General features: G+C 60.1%; 6 protein-coding genes across 6 annotated transcripts; 1 reads left to right on the top strand and 5 right to left on the bottom strand.

Annotated features, from left to right (window-relative positions):
* Positions 1-127: 127 nt before the first annotated feature.
* On the bottom strand, positions 128-7,412 carry SPRG_19099 (hypothetical protein; the record flags this gene model as incomplete). The annotated part of the gene is made up of 7 exons (XM_012339904.1): positions 128-702; positions 757-1,345; positions 1,397-1,595; positions 1,640-4,103; positions 4,136-4,366; positions 4,414-7,078; positions 7,131-7,412. 7 exons carry the CDS (start codon positions 7,410-7,412, stop codon positions 128-130), a joined length of 7,005 nt encoding a protein of 2,334 aa, XP_012195294.1.
* Positions 7,413-7,504: 92 nt separating this feature from the next.
* On the bottom strand, positions 7,505-9,340 carry SPRG_01450 (hypothetical protein). The gene is made up of 4 exons (XM_012339663.1): positions 9,254-9,340; positions 9,071-9,205; positions 8,554-9,021; positions 7,505-8,502 (listed from the first exon to the last, which is right to left on the bottom strand). Exons 1-4 carry the CDS (start codon positions 9,286-9,288, stop codon positions 7,572-7,574), a joined length of 1,569 nt encoding a protein of 522 aa, XP_012195053.1. The 5' UTR covers positions 9,289-9,340; the 3' UTR covers positions 7,505-7,571.
* A 574-nt stretch (positions 9,341-9,914) lies between these two features.
* Positions 9,915-10,171, top strand: SPRG_01449 (hypothetical protein; the record flags this gene model as incomplete). Its single annotated transcript, XM_012339662.1, has 2 exons — positions 9,915-9,929; positions 10,004-10,171. 2 exons carry the CDS (start codon positions 9,915-9,917, stop codon positions 10,169-10,171), a joined length of 183 nt encoding a protein of 60 aa, XP_012195052.1.
* A 131-nt stretch (positions 10,172-10,302) lies between these two features.
* SPRG_19098 (hypothetical protein) lies at positions 10,303-12,603 on the bottom strand (the record flags this gene model as incomplete). Its single annotated transcript, XM_012339903.1, has 10 exons — positions 10,303-10,433; positions 10,480-10,741; positions 10,797-11,198; positions 11,244-11,336; positions 11,380-11,588; positions 11,636-11,923; positions 11,977-12,068; positions 12,119-12,284; positions 12,335-12,479; positions 12,523-12,603. 10 exons carry the CDS (start codon positions 12,601-12,603, stop codon positions 10,303-10,305), a joined length of 1,869 nt encoding a protein of 622 aa, XP_012195293.1.
* Positions 12,604-12,971: 368 nt separating this feature from the next.
* On the bottom strand, positions 12,972-14,827 carry SPRG_01448 (aldehyde dehydrogenase). The gene is made up of 3 exons (XM_012339661.1): positions 14,650-14,827; positions 13,786-14,594; positions 12,972-13,737 (listed from the first exon to the last, which is right to left on the bottom strand). The coding sequence occupies exons 1-3, from the start codon at positions 14,792-14,794 to the stop codon at positions 13,048-13,050; spliced, it is 1,644 nt and encodes a 547-aa protein (XP_012195051.1). The 5' UTR covers positions 14,795-14,827; the 3' UTR covers positions 12,972-13,047.
* A 1,610-nt stretch (positions 14,828-16,437) lies between these two features.
* Positions 16,438-17,146, bottom strand: SPRG_19096 (hypothetical protein; the record flags this gene model as incomplete). Its single annotated transcript, XM_012339902.1, has 5 exons — positions 16,438-16,501; positions 16,548-16,611; positions 16,660-16,813; positions 16,856-16,922; positions 16,968-17,146. 5 exons carry the CDS (start codon positions 17,144-17,146, stop codon positions 16,438-16,440), a joined length of 528 nt encoding a protein of 175 aa, XP_012195292.1.
* Positions 17,147-17,220: the final 74 nt, after the last annotated feature.

Below are 17,220 nucleotides of genomic sequence, written 5' to 3'. Positions count from 1 at the left end.
ACACAAGATCGTCCGTAGCACTTGCCAGCAATCCCGTGTGGAACGTCAACCTGAAACCTCTAGGATTGTATATTCAAATTGCCCTTTCCCTAGAAAACCTCTTCCAATGTAGATGCGACAACCGATTTTAGAGCGTCGGGAGGCCGTAGACGATCGGATTGTAGAGGACACGGCCTTTCAATGGCACGCTCTTGACGGTGCTGCGGGCCTGCGACTTGGGCGCGTGGGCCAGGTACCACGTGTCACCGACGCGGCGAATCGCTTTCGCGAGCGGAACGTTCTTGGCCATGAGCCCCAACGTCGTCGTGACGCTCCGGTGGTTGGCCAGAAACGACGACGCCCACTGGTTGCTGACAATGGAGTTGACGCCAGCGAGCGAGAAGAGCACGGTGCTGTTGAAGCTGTCTTCGAGGCTGAGCATCTCCTTCGACTTGTGCGTGTCGCTCTTGCTCTGCCGGCGGTAGCTCGCGTAGTTCTCCATGCGGCTTGCACCCCACACGAGATTGCACTTGGTCGCGTTCAGGCCCGCGAGGTGCGATGGGCTAAAGTGCGCGAGCGTCCGGTTCGGGCCGTAGTAGAGGAGGCCGCCGCCGTGGCGCCCCGTGAGCGCCACCTGCCACTCACCGACGCTTGGCACGCATTTTTGACCCGTGAGCCCGCGCCACTGGAAGCTCGGGATCGTCTTGATCGCATGCAAGGTTGCTACGAAAATAGAAGCCGTGTTCGAAATTTTGGGTTCGATTTTTTGGAACGTACGTGCAATCGACGTCGGTGGCACCTCGGTGGGGTCGTCGTGGCGAGGGTCGGCGATGAAGAAGAGGTCGTCCCGCTTGAAGGGCGACACCTTCAGGCTTGCGTAGCGCTGCGCGAGGAGGTGCACGGAGAGGTCGCGCGCGTCGCCGCCTTCCAGCAACGCCTCGAACGGGATGGGCTCGAGCGACGGGTCCACGAGGAGCAGCGTCAGCATGTCGTCCTTGGTCTTTAGTGGAAAGCTCTCGGTGAAGCAGTGCAAGAACGAACCAAAGAGCGTCCGGGCTTCCTCCACCAGCGATTGGAACATCGCTTCGAGCGGGTCGTCGTGGCCATCGTTGGTCGCATACTCAAACTCGTCCGACTCACCGTACGGCAAGTCGCTGTACTGCAAAAGCTGCTTGACGCTGCCCACGCGCATGGCTCGGAGCTTGGCCAGTAGCTCGCGCAAGGCGAGACGCCGCGGCCGGTGGAGCTCCATGCGCGCGACGACCGGCGTCGCCGACCCGCCCGTGAGGCTGCCAAAGAGGTACTTGCCGTCGAGCGAGAGTTGTAGACTCAGTAACATGTAGTTGGGCGGCAGACTCGCGAGAACCTAGTCGGTCGAAGTCAGTCGATTGACTAACTAGAATGATGCTGGACACACAGTATCAATGTCGGCAGTGACTTGAAGGCGGCGCCACGTCTCCGACTGCGACTCGAGGAAGAGCTTGGCGAGCTGCCCAGGAATGCTCGTCGCTGGTAGCTGCTGCGCTCGCTGCATGAAGAGCGACGGGCGGTTCGTGGGCTCGGCGGCTTGGTAAAACACCGACTCGGCATACGCACTCGCGACGCAGCTTTGAAACCTACGCGCCAATGGGATGTCTTTTACATCGAAAAGAGTGGATACCAGAGCAAGTACTTGGCCGCCAAGAGCGGCTGCTGGCAGCCATAGACCTGTAGAAGCTCGTAGCAAACGTGCTGGATGACGCGGCGGTGCTGTGCTTTCACGGCTGTCGCCAGCAGCTGCGTGAGGTACCGCGCAACGTCGTCGACCTTGGCCTCTGTCGCCAGCGCTGGCGTGCCCGTGCTGCACGCAATCCCTTGCTTTCGCAGCGTGTCCTGGCCATAGACCCATGCTTCGTATGTGGGTGGGAGGTGCAGACGAAGGCACTGGCCGACGCCGGCCGCCGACAAGCAATGCGCCGGATCGAGCTGGAGACTCGTGGAAAAGTATAGGAGTGCTTTCTGCGCCGGTGGCACACACATTTCTTCTGCTGTCTTTGGAGTCTTGGGCGCCGTGTGCGCGAGCCATAGCTCTACGAGGTTCTTCTTGGCGTCGCTCTCGACCTGGTAGACGACCATGTGCGTCTCGTCGTGGACCATACTCGCCACCACGTCGACACAGCCGAGCTCGTACTTGATCTGCGCCAAGCGCGTTTGCAGCACGGGCTCGTGGGACGCCAGCGCCCAAAGCGACTCGATGTACGCGTGCGCACTAAGCAGCTGCGACCGGGCTGCGTCGAGCAGACTCACGTCGGTATCGATCAGGTTCCAGCTCCCACTGCGCTCGCGCAATAGGACTCCGTACGCCGAGAGGGTGTCGGCCATGACGAGGTTGCCGCCAAGGGGCAAGAGGCGGCTGCTGCTCTCACTGAAAAGCCGCGTCGCTTCGGCCCAGATCGGCTGCCACTCGCCGCCGGTCGCGAATAAGCTCTGGCTTTCCTGGACGAGCACGGTCGCGTACATGGCCTCCAGCTGAGAAAGGCACGTGATCGAGTCGAGGTCCATCAGATGCGTCTTGTCGTCGCCCACGACCGCGCGCGCGACGGGCGAGAGCGGGATCAACTGCAGCTGGGCCACGGCGTGGCGACCGGCCGCGACAAGGTCCTTGGCGTCTTTGATGCGCTTCATTTTGGCGTAGAGAGACGCGAGGGCGAGCACGTACTTGGTATACGCTTGCACGTCGAGGTGTGGCGTCCCGACGGCGCTCGTGAAATGCCGCAGGGCCATCGCGTGGTCGCCTTCCCGGGCGTGGAGCTGGCCCGCGCAATAGTCGGCCCATGCTGCGCCGCTTGGCTCGTCGTTGGTCGGCAACGCCGCCAAGAGTTGCTTGACTTGCAAATGAAAGCCGCTCTGGAGCAAAAGCTCGACCATCTCGAGGCCCAGATCCACGACACTGTACTTTGAAAAGAGTAGTTTGCGTCGCCGGAGGAGGTCGGACGTCGCGCTGTGGGCGAGCGCCTTCTCTGATGTCGGAGCACCTGGCTGCCCCCGAAGCGCCTCGATCGCGCGCTTGAGATAGACTTGGCTCGGCTCGATGTAGGCCATGGCTTCGAGCAACGAAGCGAGCCGCAGATCCAGTAAAATCGGAAGCAGCGCGACGTCCCCGAGGCTCGACGACGCCGACGCCCGCGTGCCATATGCGATCGCATGCGCCAAGTGCAGACACGGCAGCGCGTGGCTGTGGAGGCAATGACCGACTGCCATTTCAATGAGCTGGAGGAGGTAGTGCAGTGTTAGCGTCGGGTGCGTCACGTTCTCGGGATGCAGCGTCAGCGGCGAGTGCTTCGCCGCCGGGGTCTCACCGCAGAGCCTCGGTAAATGCGGTGTTGTGTCGAGCTTGACCCACTCGGTCGTGGAAATGGGCAGTGCCAACGACGGCGCCAAGCTTGACTGGCCTCTCCAGACTTCAAAGTCCGTCTCGAGTTTGTCGCCGGTTTGCTGCTGCGAGTAGCTCTCAAAGGCCGCTTGGAGTTCGAGCAAATGGAGCTCGTCGCACAGCACGTGCCACATCTTGAGCACGTGGCCAAGCCCGGCAAGGACGTACTCGAGACGCTCGGCGAACGAGTGCGCGGCGGTCGCGAGCATCACGTAGCCGCGCAGTGCAACGTCAAGGTGCCACCACTGCAGGACCACCGATTCGTCCTTCTTCTTCTTGGCTTTAACGCGCTTGGTCGCACCCTTTTCGTTGGTCGGGAGCGCGTCCTTCCAAATGAGCGGCAAGACAAGGCTAAGCGCTGTGTGGATCTGGTCGTGGACGTCGTCGAGTGGAAACTGGTTGGTGTACAGCCACTCGGCAATCTCCAGCTGGAACTGCGCTTGCTCCGGCATGCCCGCGAGATCCTTCACCGTGCGGAAGAGCGCCTTGTACTGCGCGGCCGCATCCGTCGACGACGCAGCGACGCGCTTGGCGACGCGCGCCTGCAGTAAGACGTCATTGTCTTTCATTTTGGCAAAGCCGTCTTGCACCGACTTGCCGAGTTTGCTCATAAAGATGACGCGGTACTGCCACAGTGGCCGCTGGTAGTACGCGGGAATCGATGCGAACGCGGCTTCGACAGCGTCGAGACCGGGCTCCCAGAGATGCAGCTCTTCATAGACATCGAGGAGCGCGCAGATGAACTCGAGGCGGAAGCCCAGTCGGACGCCGCGCCGGCCGCCTCCAAGTGCGAGAGCATGCGCTGCAAGTCGGGCAACAGCTTGCGCCGAAACGTCACGTTCGGAGACGCGTTCGCATCCAGAATATCCAGCACACCGTTCCACATGACCATGGCCGCGCGCTCGACGAGCCGGGGATTCCCCGCGCGCACTCCAAACTCGGCGGCGAGAAGCAAATGCTGCACCGCAAAGAGTGCTACACGACAGACATCATGCATTCACACATTCCAGGTGCGCGCGTACCGAGTTCATGCTTGATGTCGCGCTCTTGCGTCTCGGTGCCGCTGGCGAGATCCAGGATCGCTTGCGCCCACACGGTCTGCGCCAAGGCGTACCAGCGCCAGATCGCGGGAATGAGCAATCCGGATGGGATGTCACTGGCCGCTAACGGTGCCAACGCGAGCTCACAGAACTTTTGCGCTTCGTGGGATCGCTCGAGAAAGACCGCGGTCTTGGCGAGGCGCACCCACACTTCCGCGTGGAACTCGCGCTTCTGCTGGTCGAGCTCGAGGCAGGACTCCTTTGCGGCCAAGTGGTCGGCGGCGAACGGCGTCCAGAGACCCGTCGCTTTCTGGAAGAGCCCGAGGGTCTTGTCCATTTGCCCTTTGACGTCGACATCGTCACCGCGCCTCTCGTTCTGGAGCGCGTCGAGGAGCGTGAGGCAGCTCACGACCTTCATGGGCACATTGTCCCCCACGATCGGCTCCTTTCCACCCCGGTCGAGCTGAACGCGGGTCTTGATCTCAATGAGCGCCTTGCGCTGCAGAATCGCGAGCCCGGAAATCTTGAGGACGGCGTCAACGACCGCCTCGATATCGTTCAACTTGCCGGCGTAAAGTCGCGTGAGCCCTTGCGCGACGCTCGCCAAGAGCGGCAAATGGTACGCGATGCCTTCGAGACCCAAAAGCGCGTGGAACGCCTTCTCCATTGCCGTGATAAGTTCGGGGAGCACAAGGTCGAGGTCGAGTTCCGAATGGCCAAAGAGTCCGTAGTGGTAATTCCAGAGGTACGCGGCCGCGTTGTGGATCACATGCGTCGCCTTCGTGTCGAGCCCGCGCTGCAAGCCTTTGAGGATCTCCTCGATGACGTGGCCCTTGCACTCGTTCCACGCACTCAAAATGTCGTCGGGGGCGTCCCCCGCTTTCACCAGCAGCCCGAGCCGTCCGTCCAAACTCGGGTGCTCCTGCTTGAGCTTTTGCATCTCGAGCGTATACGTCTCGGCCAGCACGAAATGAAGTCGCGCTTGCTGGACCGCTTCGAGGTCGACGAGCGCAAACACATACTTGTGGGCCCGGCCCGCGCCGCGTCGCGTGGTCTCGATCGCCTTGACGTCCCAGGCGAGGGTCGCAATGTCATACCAGAGCGCGAATCGCTTCTTGAAAATGTCCTTCTCGAGGGTGCTGGGCGACTCGGGCGCGGAGGCATCGAGGAGCGTCACGGCTTTGTTGAGCCACGTGAGCTTGAGGTGCTTGTCGTGCGACTCCTTGGACTGCTCGACGTAAATGAGCGCTTGGTCTTCGATCGCGTCCGGCTCGCCGTATAGATTTGACTTGAGGTCGAGGACGCGCTTCATCGGGAGCAGATATTTATCAAACGCTCGGACCACCTCGACACTCGCGCTCGGCGCCTTGGCCTTGGCGCTCGGGTGGGCGCTCTCGTCACTCGAAGCAACCTCGCCGTAGTCGAGGACGAGCGCCTTGTTGACGTGCACGGACGCCTTGGCGAGGTAATCGCACTGCATTTCGCACTTGGCCGTCTCCAAGTGCATTTGAGCGCGGAGCGTCACAAGCGGCGAGTCGAGTTCTTCGAGGAGTGCCGTGGCCGCCGTGAAGAGCCGGTGCACGTGCTTGCGTAAATGCGGCTCGAGCAGCGGCAGCGCCACGTTCCACGCGTAGATGCAAATGTCCTGCATGAGGTGCGCGTCGCCGACGCGCTTGGCGGCCGTGAGCGACCGCTCGAGGAGCTTGACGCCTTCGACGTGGTGACTCAACCGCGCGGCCTCGCGCTGCCGGGCGTCCAAGGTGGCCGCATCCGCCTTCTCCAGCAAGTGCACAAAACAACGCAGAACGTCGACGACGATGCGTGCGCGCGCCGAGACGCGCTTGTTCTCGTGCACGAGATGCTCGACGATGCGGGCGACCTCGAGCTGGTGCTGAAAGACGCCGAGGAGCCCGACTTCAACGAGGTTGTCCCAGTCGACGCTGCCGTCTTGAAGCGCAGGAAAGGCGTCTATTGGCTTGTGCAAATAGGCCTCGAGCTTGGTTTTGGTCACGAGCTCAAAGAGCTCGGCAAATGCAGCGGGCAGCGCTTCGGGCAATACGATCTTGCTCTTGATCGCTTGGATCGCGTATAGGATTTGTCCGCGGCGCGTCGTCATGGCTTTCTTGGCGGCCGCGAGGCCTTTCGCGCACTCGGGGTCTTTGTATCGCCCGAGGTGAATTTGCAGAAAGCACGCCTCTTCGAATAAAAGGACGTTCGCCGGCGCGTTCTTGGAGAGCTGCATGAGCGCCAAGGCGTGTTCGGAGGCTTCGAGGGCGACCGCACCGGCCTTGGCGAGCTGCTTGTCGTCGTCGTACGCGGCCGCGAGCGTGAGTTCAAACCGAATGAGCCACGCTTTATTGGCGTCGTTGATGCTTTTGAGGCCGTCGAGGAGCGCGACGAGCGACTCGATGAGGTACTTGCTCGTGCGTGGCCGCAACAGCGGGCGGGCCACGTGCCAGTACGCGACGCTGGCGTTATAGACCAAAAAATCGTAGTGCGGCCGGCTACTCGGCTCGAGCGCGAGCTTGAGCGCGACGAGGATCCAGTGGATGGCGTACTGGACTTGTCCGACGCAGCTCTGTCCGGTGAGTGCGCGCGCCTTGGCGCCAAGATACGCCGCGCGGACCAAGAGCGCCCGGCAGTAGAACTAGTAGGTAGATTCGACATGAGACGATATAGCGTGCGAGGAAAATAATGACCTGGTCCTTGGGATACGCGAGCGTCAGGTACCACTCGACACAGGCCTCGGACGTGCCCACGTCGCTTTGCTTGAGCGCGACCTCGGCGATGCACGGCAAGAGCTCCGTGAGGCGCAGCTGGTCCTCGGCCACGTTGCCGAGCGACGTCCATTGCTGCAGCTTTGCGAGCAGCGTCGAGGCCTGCACGATGGTGCGTGGCGCAGCTGTCGGTGGCGGCGGCGGGCCGTCGAGCTCCTTGTTGATCTCGGCGAGCGCCCGACGCAGCTCGAGGTCCAGCGCCATTTCGTCGAAACTGACCTTTCAAGATTCGAACGTGCCCAATGGGATCGTCCGAAACCTTTCGACGGAATTGAGCGCCAGGAAACAAATTGAAAGGGCACAAAAAGTCGTATATATTGGAGTTTTGGAGTTGGCAAATTGGTAAAAAGCAGAGAATTGGATTTAGAGATCGTCGACGTTGAGGCCGTGCGACGCGTTCGCTTCCGTGACCGAGAGGATCGCAACCTCGTTCTCTTCGATCTTCATGTCGTCGAGGAGTTCTTCGACGGGAATGACACCCGTCGTGCCCTCGTCGTCGTCGTCTTCCATGTCCTGGTCGTCGCCATTCTTGGTTTCGTCGACCTTGTAAATGTTGATCTTGGAGCGCATCTCCTTGTCGTCCTCGAGCTCGTCCAAAAAGTGCTGGTAGTCCATCTCGGTCTTGGTCTGCTCGGCCTTCTTGACCGGGACCGCCGACTCGATGCCTTCGATGTTCTTGAGCTTCCAGTTGCGGCTGCGCTTCTGGACGCGGCGGAGGAACTGCTTGCGGACAAGGATGACGTCCGGGAGCGTAATCCCGGCTTCGTCGAGCGGCTTGGTGTCCGAGTCGTTGAAGACCGAGGTCGAGAGGTCGTAGCCCATGGCCGTGTCGCCGACGTTCAAGAGCATGCCGAGGTGCGTCGTGGTCTGGAAGCGCGTGTCGTTGACGCCAAAGTCCGAGTTGCGGACAATCTCCATCTCGGCGAGGCGCGTCTTGCGGTTCGTGCGCACCGGGACACCGCCGAGCGTCGGGATCTGGAGCGGGTTCGAGTCCAGCACCGTGTACTCGACGAGCTGCTTGGACGACCGGAGCGCCTTGAACGGGTACCGCCAGTACTTGTCGTTGTCGATCTCGGCGCGCTGCATCGTGAACGGGTCAATCACGTGGATCGACGACGCGACCTGCGTCACAATACAGAGCGACGAGATGTTGCCGAGCTGGCGCGCGAGCTTGAGCGGGAGCGCGACAAGGTCGTCCTTGCAGACGGTCGCGAGGTCCACGGCGTACGTAAACTTGTAGTTGGCCGTGTTGCTGTGGTTGTCGGCCGAAATGAGCTTCTTGGCCGTCTTGAGCCTAGTTCATGTCTCGATAAGTTGTCGAAACGATAGCAGAAAACAAGCGTACTTGATCGGGACGGTCTCGGACAAGAAATCGACGAAGCGGAGCGCGTGGTTGCGCTCGACGAAGAAGAAGTCGACGCCGTCCGGGTGCGACTCGATCGACGACGTCTTCTCGTGCACGCGGTGCTTCAAAATGAGCTGCTCGAGGTAGAAGAACGTGCGCTTGTGGTCGACCTTTTGGCGGACCTGCACGACAGCCTTCCACGAGTTGTTGGTGAACGAGGCTTGGCACTCGTCGCACTGCTGGTTGCGCACGATAAAGGTCACGACAAACGACTGCTGCAGAATCGCGCCGTTCATGACCTCTTTCTGCACCGTGAGCTTGAGCTTGAGGCGCTTCGAGTGCGGCTCGGTCCAGACCCAGCCGGCGTCCACGAGCTTGACCTTGTTGAGGCCCGAGATCTTCTTGAGGCAGATGGCAAGGAGCTCACGCGACTCGAGCTCCGCCGCGACCCACGGCGGGCGCGACCACCTAGAACGATGCGTCAGATACTGGAAGCATCAAGGGCGGGCATGCATACTTGAGGCAGCCACGGCACTGGTGCATGATGATTTCCTTGGGGATGCCCTCGGTCACGTCCACCTGGCCCTTGAGGCAGCTCACGCACATGTTGGCGGCGTTGGCCTTGATAGGCACCGCGCACATGCAACATAGGCTAGAGATACATTAGTATCTTCGTTGTCCTCATGAGGCGGTAGCGTACATGTTGGGCAGCGACTGCTCGGGCACGTGCAACATGGTCAGCGTCGAAGAATCGTTGATTGGCACTCTAAATTCCCAGAGCCAATCCTTTCCCGTTTTCAGCTGGAAATGGCTGGTGGCCTATGCGGCGCACCGATTGGCCAAAAAGGAGCTCGATGGACCAATCGGGGACCGGCGTTGTGCGTGAAATAGTGTATGAATGGAGTCTTGACACAGGTACGGCCTCTCGGGCCTCACACGAGGTCTCTGCGCTTGTGTATCTAGCATACTAATGCTCTTGCTGCACTACTTGTCGAAGTCCAGCATACGCTGTGCGAGGGACACACTGGTTCTGACCGTTGTCAAGCGATCACATACTATTTAAATAGTGTCATTTTTTGGAACGACAGTTGGATGGATGGCCACTCTGTCGACACCAGTCCATAGATACTCCTCTGTATCGTTGCGCTATCGCCCACGCTGATTCGACATGTCGTCTGCGCGAGGGTGCTTGCCTTCTTCTTGGTTGCGTGGTCTCGGCCTCCTCGACAAAAGGCTTGCCATCTCCATGATACACTATTTTCGTTTTGGCGCCACACCTCCACGGCTTTGTTCGGTGGTCGCGGTTTCATTGGCCAAAAAGAAAAGAATTCGGACAAATCACGTGTGGCAAAGGATCGAGCATGCTCATTGGAGCAGTGTCGAAAAACCCCGAAGCAGAAGGATGGATGGCATGACCCCAGCTCCGACGCCCGGCCTTGGCGGCGGCCAGGACATCTCTGGCGCGCAGGTCAAGGACCCCGAGATCAAGTACATCTGCGGCGACTGCGGCATCGTCAACTACCTCGCGGCCCGCGACCCGATCCGCTGCCGCGCCTGCGGCTACCGCATCATGTACAAGGCCCGCACCAAGCGCCTGATCCAGTTCGAGGCCCGGTAAACACGCCTCCTGTTACATATAAGAAAAAGACTAAGATGGCCCACGACGAATTCATATCCTCATATACAAGCGTTGTCTTATCGTGTTTTATATGCAGCAGTGCCCTTCTTCATCCTCTGTGGTCGTCTCGCCTAGCCGAGCGTTCGCAGCGTCGCGAGCATGAGCGAGTCGGGGAACGCACGCGTCGACCGCCAATGGACGTCATGGGCCTCCTTTTGCAGGCCGCGCTCGCGGTAGTATGTGATGTACGCGACCCACACGTCTAGCCAGCAGCAGGATGAGCAACCTCCTCATCACGCCAAACGCACCTTCGTCGGTCTGGCCGAACAAGTCGAGGAGCTTCTCAAAGAGCGCCTTCACCGCGACGCGCTGCGCCGGCGAGTCGGGCTGCGCGACCTCGAGCGCCACGCACGCTTCGAGCCACGCGTGCGTGTCGGCGTTCGGGAGAAGCTGGCCGTGGAAGAAGCTGCGGTACACCGCGCGCACGGCCTCCATGCCCTTGGCACGGAAGAGCCACGTCACGTACTGCTGGCGCAGCACGGTCCAGTTGTTTGTCGCAACCAGTGCTTTCTACACAGCATATCGTGTTGGCGCATTTCGTAGGAAAGAATTGAGATGCCGGTACCTTGAAGGTGGCGTCGATCGTCGACGTCGACGCCTTGGTCGCCACCTGCAGCTGAAGATAGCGCTCCCAGAGCAGCGTCGCACCGGGGACGTGGCGCAAGCCGTCTTCAATGACGCTCACGGTGGCCTGGAACTTGGACGGCGCGGTCGCGTTCGACTTCTTGGCGCGCTTGGTCGCTGGCGCCGCCTCGAGCACGCACGCCGCACGCATGACGAGCTGGGCGCGAAGGAGCCAAAGGTGCGCGTCCTTGGGAAAGGCCGTCGTCGCCGCCGTCGCGATCGCGATCGCCGACGTCAAGTCGGTCGTGCGCAGCGTAAAGTCCACCAGCGCGGCGTAGAGGGCCGGCGATGACGGGCCCACGGACGTGAAGAGCGCGCGCGTCCGCTCCAAGAACCACGCCGACTACGCACAGATTGCATGAGCCGACGGGACTCGAGGCGTTCGTACCGCAGGGAGGCGCGAGAGCTCCTTGGCGCACCAGAGGAGCAGTTCATGGCGCATCGCGTCGGTCGGGAGCGTCTCCAGCGCGGTCGCGTAGCGCTACAGACACTCTGTGACGCACTGGATGGACATGGTGACGCACCTCGAGGGCTTCGCTACGCACAGCGTCCACGTCACGCTCCAAATCGAACGCAGGCTGCTGGCAGTAGGCACTCCAGACGGTCGCGTCAGTCTGAAAGTCTTCGAGGGCCGACGTGAGCACGATATCCGCAACGGCCTTCGAGTAGCTCGTGGGGAAGAGGTGGCAGATCTCGACAAACTGGAGGCGGAACGAGGCGTCCGACGGGATCGCTGCGCGTTGCCATGAGCTGTGCGCGCCAAAAATCAAGAAAAAGTACCTTGGATCGCGTTTTGGTAGACGATCTTGGGAATCGCGGCGTTGAGAATCGCTTGGCGCGACTCCTCCATGGCGCTCAGCGCCGGCGCCTCGTCCGTCGCAAGGTTGGCCTCTTCGTCGAGCGTCTCAATGTCGAGCGAAAGCTCCTTGGGCTTCTCGACCGGCGCGTCGAGGCCGAGGAGCTCGCGGCGCGCGCGGAGCTTTTGGACGTAGAGGAATTCGAGGCGAAAGTACTCGGCCCAAAGGCGCTGCGAGTGCGGGTTGATACGGATCGAGCGCTGCATGAGCACTAGACAAGACGGCGTGTGAGCAAGCAGAATCCAGGAAGAGCGAGGGTCGCACCGCGGGCCGAGTCCATGTTGAGGTTGGTGTTGAACTCCCACGACGCGGCTTCGATCCAAATGGCTTCGTTGCGCGGGTGCAGCTGCAGCGCGCTACGATACAAGATGGCTCGGCGATCGCAGCGGACCGAGCCTCGTCGTACCTCGTAAAGAGCTTGGACATCATCTTGCGGCTCGCATTGTTCTTGCAGTACGCAATGTGCTGCAGCCAGAGGTCGATGTCGCCCTTGTGCTTGTTGACCGCGCGCTCAAAGATATTGTGGACGCGCGCGACGGGCGCGTGGTCGCTGATCGTCGTCTTCTTGAGGCCTAGGCATACCGACGTTAGCGAAAGATCCGAGTGGCGTGGTCGCTCGTACCCATGCGCTTCTTGCGCTGACGGCGGAGCGCATCGAGGTTGAGCTCGTACTCGATGTAGCGGAGGCAGTCGACCTTGCGCAGCGGCTGGCGCTTCATCGTGTACTCAAAGTCCCGGCGCTTCTGCACGATCTGCCGGATCTCGTCCTACGCGGTGGATGAGGCGCGATGCGATGCGATGGCATTGTACCTTGGAGAAGATCTGGAGCTGCTGGAGATCCTCCAGCTCCGGGATCATCTTCTCCATGTTGTAGTTCACTTGGTCGGCCATCTTGCTTCGAGGGGTCTACGGCGGTCGCGGCGATACGGGGCTCTGGCACCAAAGATGTTAGCGCTTCAATTTCAAGCTTTATGACTGGTTTGGAGCCGGACTGATGCCATTGGCTATAATACATCACGTTTTCAGCCAATCGAACCAATTAAAACGTTTGGCCAATCAGCAGGCCTTTGCTTCCACCAGCCCATTCACGCCAGCGCTCGCTCAGCCATGATGACCCAGTGGCCATGACCATCCCATGGTCAATGCTTGGCTGCTCGAGACTGGCAGCATGGATAGCACCGCTACAATTCTACTGGCGGGAGTAGCTAGAGATGTATACACCCCACCGGCAAAACAGAAGTGTCGACAACGCCTGAGCGTACGGGATCATCTACACTTAAATTTCTTCTTATGGCTGCATGACGATGCTGTGCTGCTATTCGTACTTGCATGCATTTACGTCGCCTTGGGCGTCGTCCAGCTCGCGTTGATCGGGCCAAAATCGTTGATGATTTCGCGGTGGCACGACCAGACCAACTTGATGGCCTCGGGCGTACCAATGGCACCGGCACGCGGGTCGCCGGCAGGGCCGAACCAGTGGTTCTGGGGCGCACCCGTCGTGCGCGCGCGGATACCGTTGTACGTCGTGCCGTTGACCGAGTTGGCGAGGATGTGCTGCTGGAAACCAATGTCGTTCGAGACGACCGACGCCGTCAGGTGGGCCTCCATGCGCTCGAGCATGTTGAGGACCGTGTCGACCTCACCGTCCTTGTACTCGGTGAGGATCTGGAACGGGCCAAAGATCTCGGTCGTGACGAGCTCGAAGTTCTCGGGCTTGGCGGCCTCCGCAAGGGGCACGTACACGGCCGTGGGCTCGATCGCGCCGTAGCACGACGGGATCGTGTGGTTCTTGAGCTCCTTGCCACCAAAGACAACGCGGGCACCAGGGATCTTGAGCAAGTTGTCGACGTGGTCGAGCATGCGCTTGGTCGTGACCGTAAGGACAGGGCCGATCGTCAATTCGTCCAAGTTGCGGCGGGCGGCGAGCGCCTTGAGCTTCGCTTCAATACCCGCCTTGGTCCAGTTCTCGTGCATGAAGAGGATCGACTGCGCCGAGCACTTCTGACCCGAGCACGCATACGCATCCTACAAGACAGCATGAGTCCCGTGTATTCCAGCGAAGAGGGTATGTACCTGATCGCACACAAAGGCAACGTAGTCTTCGTCCGAGACATCGGGGCCGAGGATCTTCCAGTCAAAGCCGGCATCTTCGAGCTTGATGCGGCCCTTGAGGTCGCTGGCCAACTTCTCGGCGACCACCGACGAGCCCGTGAAGAGCGTGTTCTTGGGCTTGCCCTTGAGAAGAAGCTCGTTCATGACGGGGCCATCCGAGTTGATGAAGTCCACGTCCGTCGTGGGCATACCACAGGCGTGGAGCATGCGAAGCGCCTCGTACATGACGACGGCGACCTTCGAGTCGAGCTTCATCGTGACGCGGTTACCCATGTAGAGGGCACCCATGAGCTGGAGCATCGGGATCTCAAAGGGAAAGTTGAACGGCGTAATGAGCGCGACGGGGCCATACGGCCAACGGTGGCCCGTGCTCATCTGGCCCAAGTGGTCGCCCGGCACGCCGAACGAGCGCGCGAGGAAGCGGACCTGGTCACCCGAGAAGTTTTCAAGAAACTTGCGCGTGACGACGACTTCGGCTTTGGCCTGCTCGTACGACTTGGGCGCGACGCGCTGGATGAGGCGCGTAAAGTAGTGCAAGACGTGCGGCTTGCGGAGCTCGGCGGCGGCCTTGTGCGAAACGTCGCCGTAGAGCAAGTAGCGCTCGACGTTCTTGAACGGGTTGTGGAGACCGTGCTTGGGCGTCGCGAGCATGTTGTCGATGAACGGCTTGAGCTCGTCCTTCTGCGTGAGCGGGACGTTCATAAACACCTCGCCCGTGAGCGGGTCCTTGATGCCCTCAGCCTTGCTCGCGCTGACCCACTCGCCGTTGACTAATACACATGCATGAGCCTTCATCGTCTTCATGCAGCAGCAAGATGTTCGTACGCAAGTTGTGGATCTCGGCGGGCGCAGCGCCCGAGACGTTCTCGGCGTCGACCTTGGCCCACGACGGCATGGCATGGGCCGAGCTGGCGGCGCGGGCAGCGCCGGCCACATGGAGCGAGCGGTTCAGGAAACGGCGGGCCAGCATCTTGCGACTTGGGTCCTTCGGGTCGTTTGCAAAGTGATGCAGAGCTTGAGGCCGCAGATACTTAAATTTGGCTCCACGGACAGCTCATTCTCAAAACGGTCATCTTTTTATAGATTTTGAGCAGCCTTTTTATTGTGTTTTAATACAAATATCAAGTTCGATTTGAATCCACGATTTTTAAAGGTATAAAAAGGACCCCCGATTTAATGGCCGGGAGATTCGCTGCGGCTTCAGCCAATCAGCGACGAGGCACGGAGCACCACGATGTAACTTCAACTTGGTCCACCCGCGGTGTCCCATGGGCATGAGGCAGCACAGGATGGGCAGGGACGCATGGAAGGAGCATGCCGATGTTGCTAGTGGCATGTAGCATGTAGGTGGCGCAAGGGCGGAAAGCGCCGACAAGCTATGGAAAGTGGTCGTTGTCAGGCTGTGGGGATTGTCCCACGACAGTCCGTAGCTGTAGACCCACCACGCATGCGGTATCTACTTGAGGCGTCTGTCGACCGCGCCTCGAATCTTCATGCGCCAACACGCACTTGTGCAGTCGACCATGGTGGCGCGGAGGGCGTCGCTCCATGCGCAGTACGAGTGCCATGGAGAGGGGCGAGCATCCTGTAGTACGTATTCGTGTTACATTAATCGCTGAAAGCAATCGTGCAGACGACGTGGACTCTGCCTACGGTGGTCCACGCCGTGGCACGCCACGCAGCCCGCCATCACGCGACGACATCATGGCGGCCGTTGTTTTCTTGGGCAAGCGGGGACAGATAAATAGTTGGACGTCGCAGATCGGGCACGGGTTGGCTACTTGTACGTGTTGTCGTGCTGAGGTGCGGGCGATAAACAGGCACAAAGGCGATCGCATTGGACGCGGCGCTAATTGCCAGCGTTGTTGCTCACTTCTTCGGGCAGCTTGATGCCCGAGACGCCGTTCCTTCGCCCGACGGCGCCGCGCCGGGCCCGCTCCTCGGGACTCAAGTTCTCGTCGTCGTCGTCGTCAGCGCCCATCTCTTCGTCAGCGTGGGCCTTCTCTTCCGGCGTCATCTTGCGCTCTTTGTCCATTGCGCTCGAGGCGGCGGAATCCAAACTTGCTCTTGGCTTGCGCCGACCGCCGATAACTGTCGGACGCAAATGGTACTCGTTGGGCCTTGCTATATTTCAGTCCATAGACATGGCTTGTCCGCGAGTATGCATTTATACAGGTTTGAGGAATAATCTCAATATAGCGTGCCATATGGAACCGTATCGTATCACGGAGTATATCGAATGTCAAAGGTCATTGAACCCCATCGGCGTCACCCCGACGCCGGATAGAGCATTAGTCACTCATACAAACACCAAGGTATTGCTTGGACGGCAAAAAATCGAAGGCAGTTTATCCGGATGACCAGGGGCACGTGCGATCTTCTTGCACCGAGGCGCGGATGCGACGGCTCCAAATATGGGGCGAGGTCGCGTCGGGAAGCGACGCAAGATACGTTTAGAGACTCGTCGACGCTGCCACCAGTTGCGTTCGAAGCGGCTGCTCTGGAAAAGAAAAGATCGCAGTAGCCGAGCCACCACTTTGTTACCAGTTGTGGCCATAGCAGAACAAGCTTCGATCCAGCATCAAGCACTCAGTCACAAGCATGTACTAGCGACTAGCTCATTATCTCGTCGACGACGACTTCGTCCGGGTGGTACTTGGACGGATCGATGCGATACCTACAGGCAGCGTGGTCAGGTGCTGGAGCGAGACGCAAGCACGTACATGTTGCCATATTGAATAGTGGGCGCGTGGTCGCTGTCAACATCCACGATGCACACGGCCATGGCTACCATGAGCATGAGCCAGTCGTCCATGCCATCGGATATGTGCGTACTGTTGGCATCCAGCACACGATACGTGATGGTCACCATGGACTCTTGGAGGCAAAAGTTGAAGATCGCGACGCTCGACTCGGGCTTGAAGAGGCCGTGGCATGTCACGCCTTCGAAGCTCCACTCCATGAACGTGCCTTGCTCGTCCGGGATGAACTAGGCGGCGTCAGGAGCGATGACCATTGCTTTCGCCTGTACCTGGATCGTGTACGCATTCGTGAGCTCGCTCTTGCGGATGCCACGCCCAAACGACCATTTGAGAAAGCTACACATCGCATTCAGCCTCGCCATGGCGCGCCGACGGGGCTACCGCGTGTTGGGTTGCTTGGCCGCGAGCGTGTCTTCCTCGATGAGCACGACGTTGTTGGTCGTGCGGAGGTGCTTGAAGGTCGAGCCAAAGTTGCGCCACTCGAGCGTCCGCTTCCACGTCCCAAGCAAGTAGCTGCAAAAGTCGGCGTCCGGCACGTCGAACCGCGTCGCGCTGTTCATCTCGGCCCCTCCTTGCCTCCTTGTCAAGTGGCAGCGTATCCGGACGACCGCCGGTCGACGCAGGAAATAGTGTG

Source organism: Saprolegnia parasitica, assembly GCF_000151545.1.
Source record: "Saprolegnia parasitica CBS 223.65 unplaced genomic scaffold supercont2.3, whole genome shotgun sequence".
Lineage (NCBI taxonomy): Eukaryota > Oomycota > Saprolegniomycetes > Saprolegniales > Saprolegniaceae > Saprolegnia > Saprolegnia parasitica.
The sequence above is the reverse complement of the archived record's forward strand: the minus strand, read 5'-3'. Positions and strand labels throughout refer to the sequence as shown.

Bases quoted from the DNA above. Each gene is read 5' to 3' on its own strand.
- SPRG_01450 (XM_012339663.1), bottom strand. From the start codon at position 9,288: ATGTTGCACGTGCCCGAGCAGTCGCTGCCCAACAT. The intron at 9,206-9,253 runs GTACGCTACCGC...ATGTATCTCTAG, and splicing joins GAGCAGTCGCTGCCCAACAT to CCTATGTTGCATGTGCGCGG. The intron at 8,503-8,553 runs GTACGCTTGTTT...GACATGAACTAG, and splicing joins TCCGAGACCGTCCCGATCAA to GCTCAAGACGGCCAAGAAGC.
- SPRG_01448 (XM_012339661.1), bottom strand. From the start codon at position 14,794: ATGCTGGCCCGCCGTTTCCTGAACCGCTCGCTCCATGTGGCCGGCGCT. The intron at 14,595-14,649 runs GTACGAACATCT...CATGTGTATTAG, and splicing joins CGCCGAGATCCACAACTTGC to TCAACGGCGAGTGGGTCAGC. The intron at 13,738-13,785 runs GTACATACCCTC...GCTGTCTTGTAG, and splicing joins TTGCCTTTGTGTGCGATCAG to GATGCGTATGCGTGCTCGGG.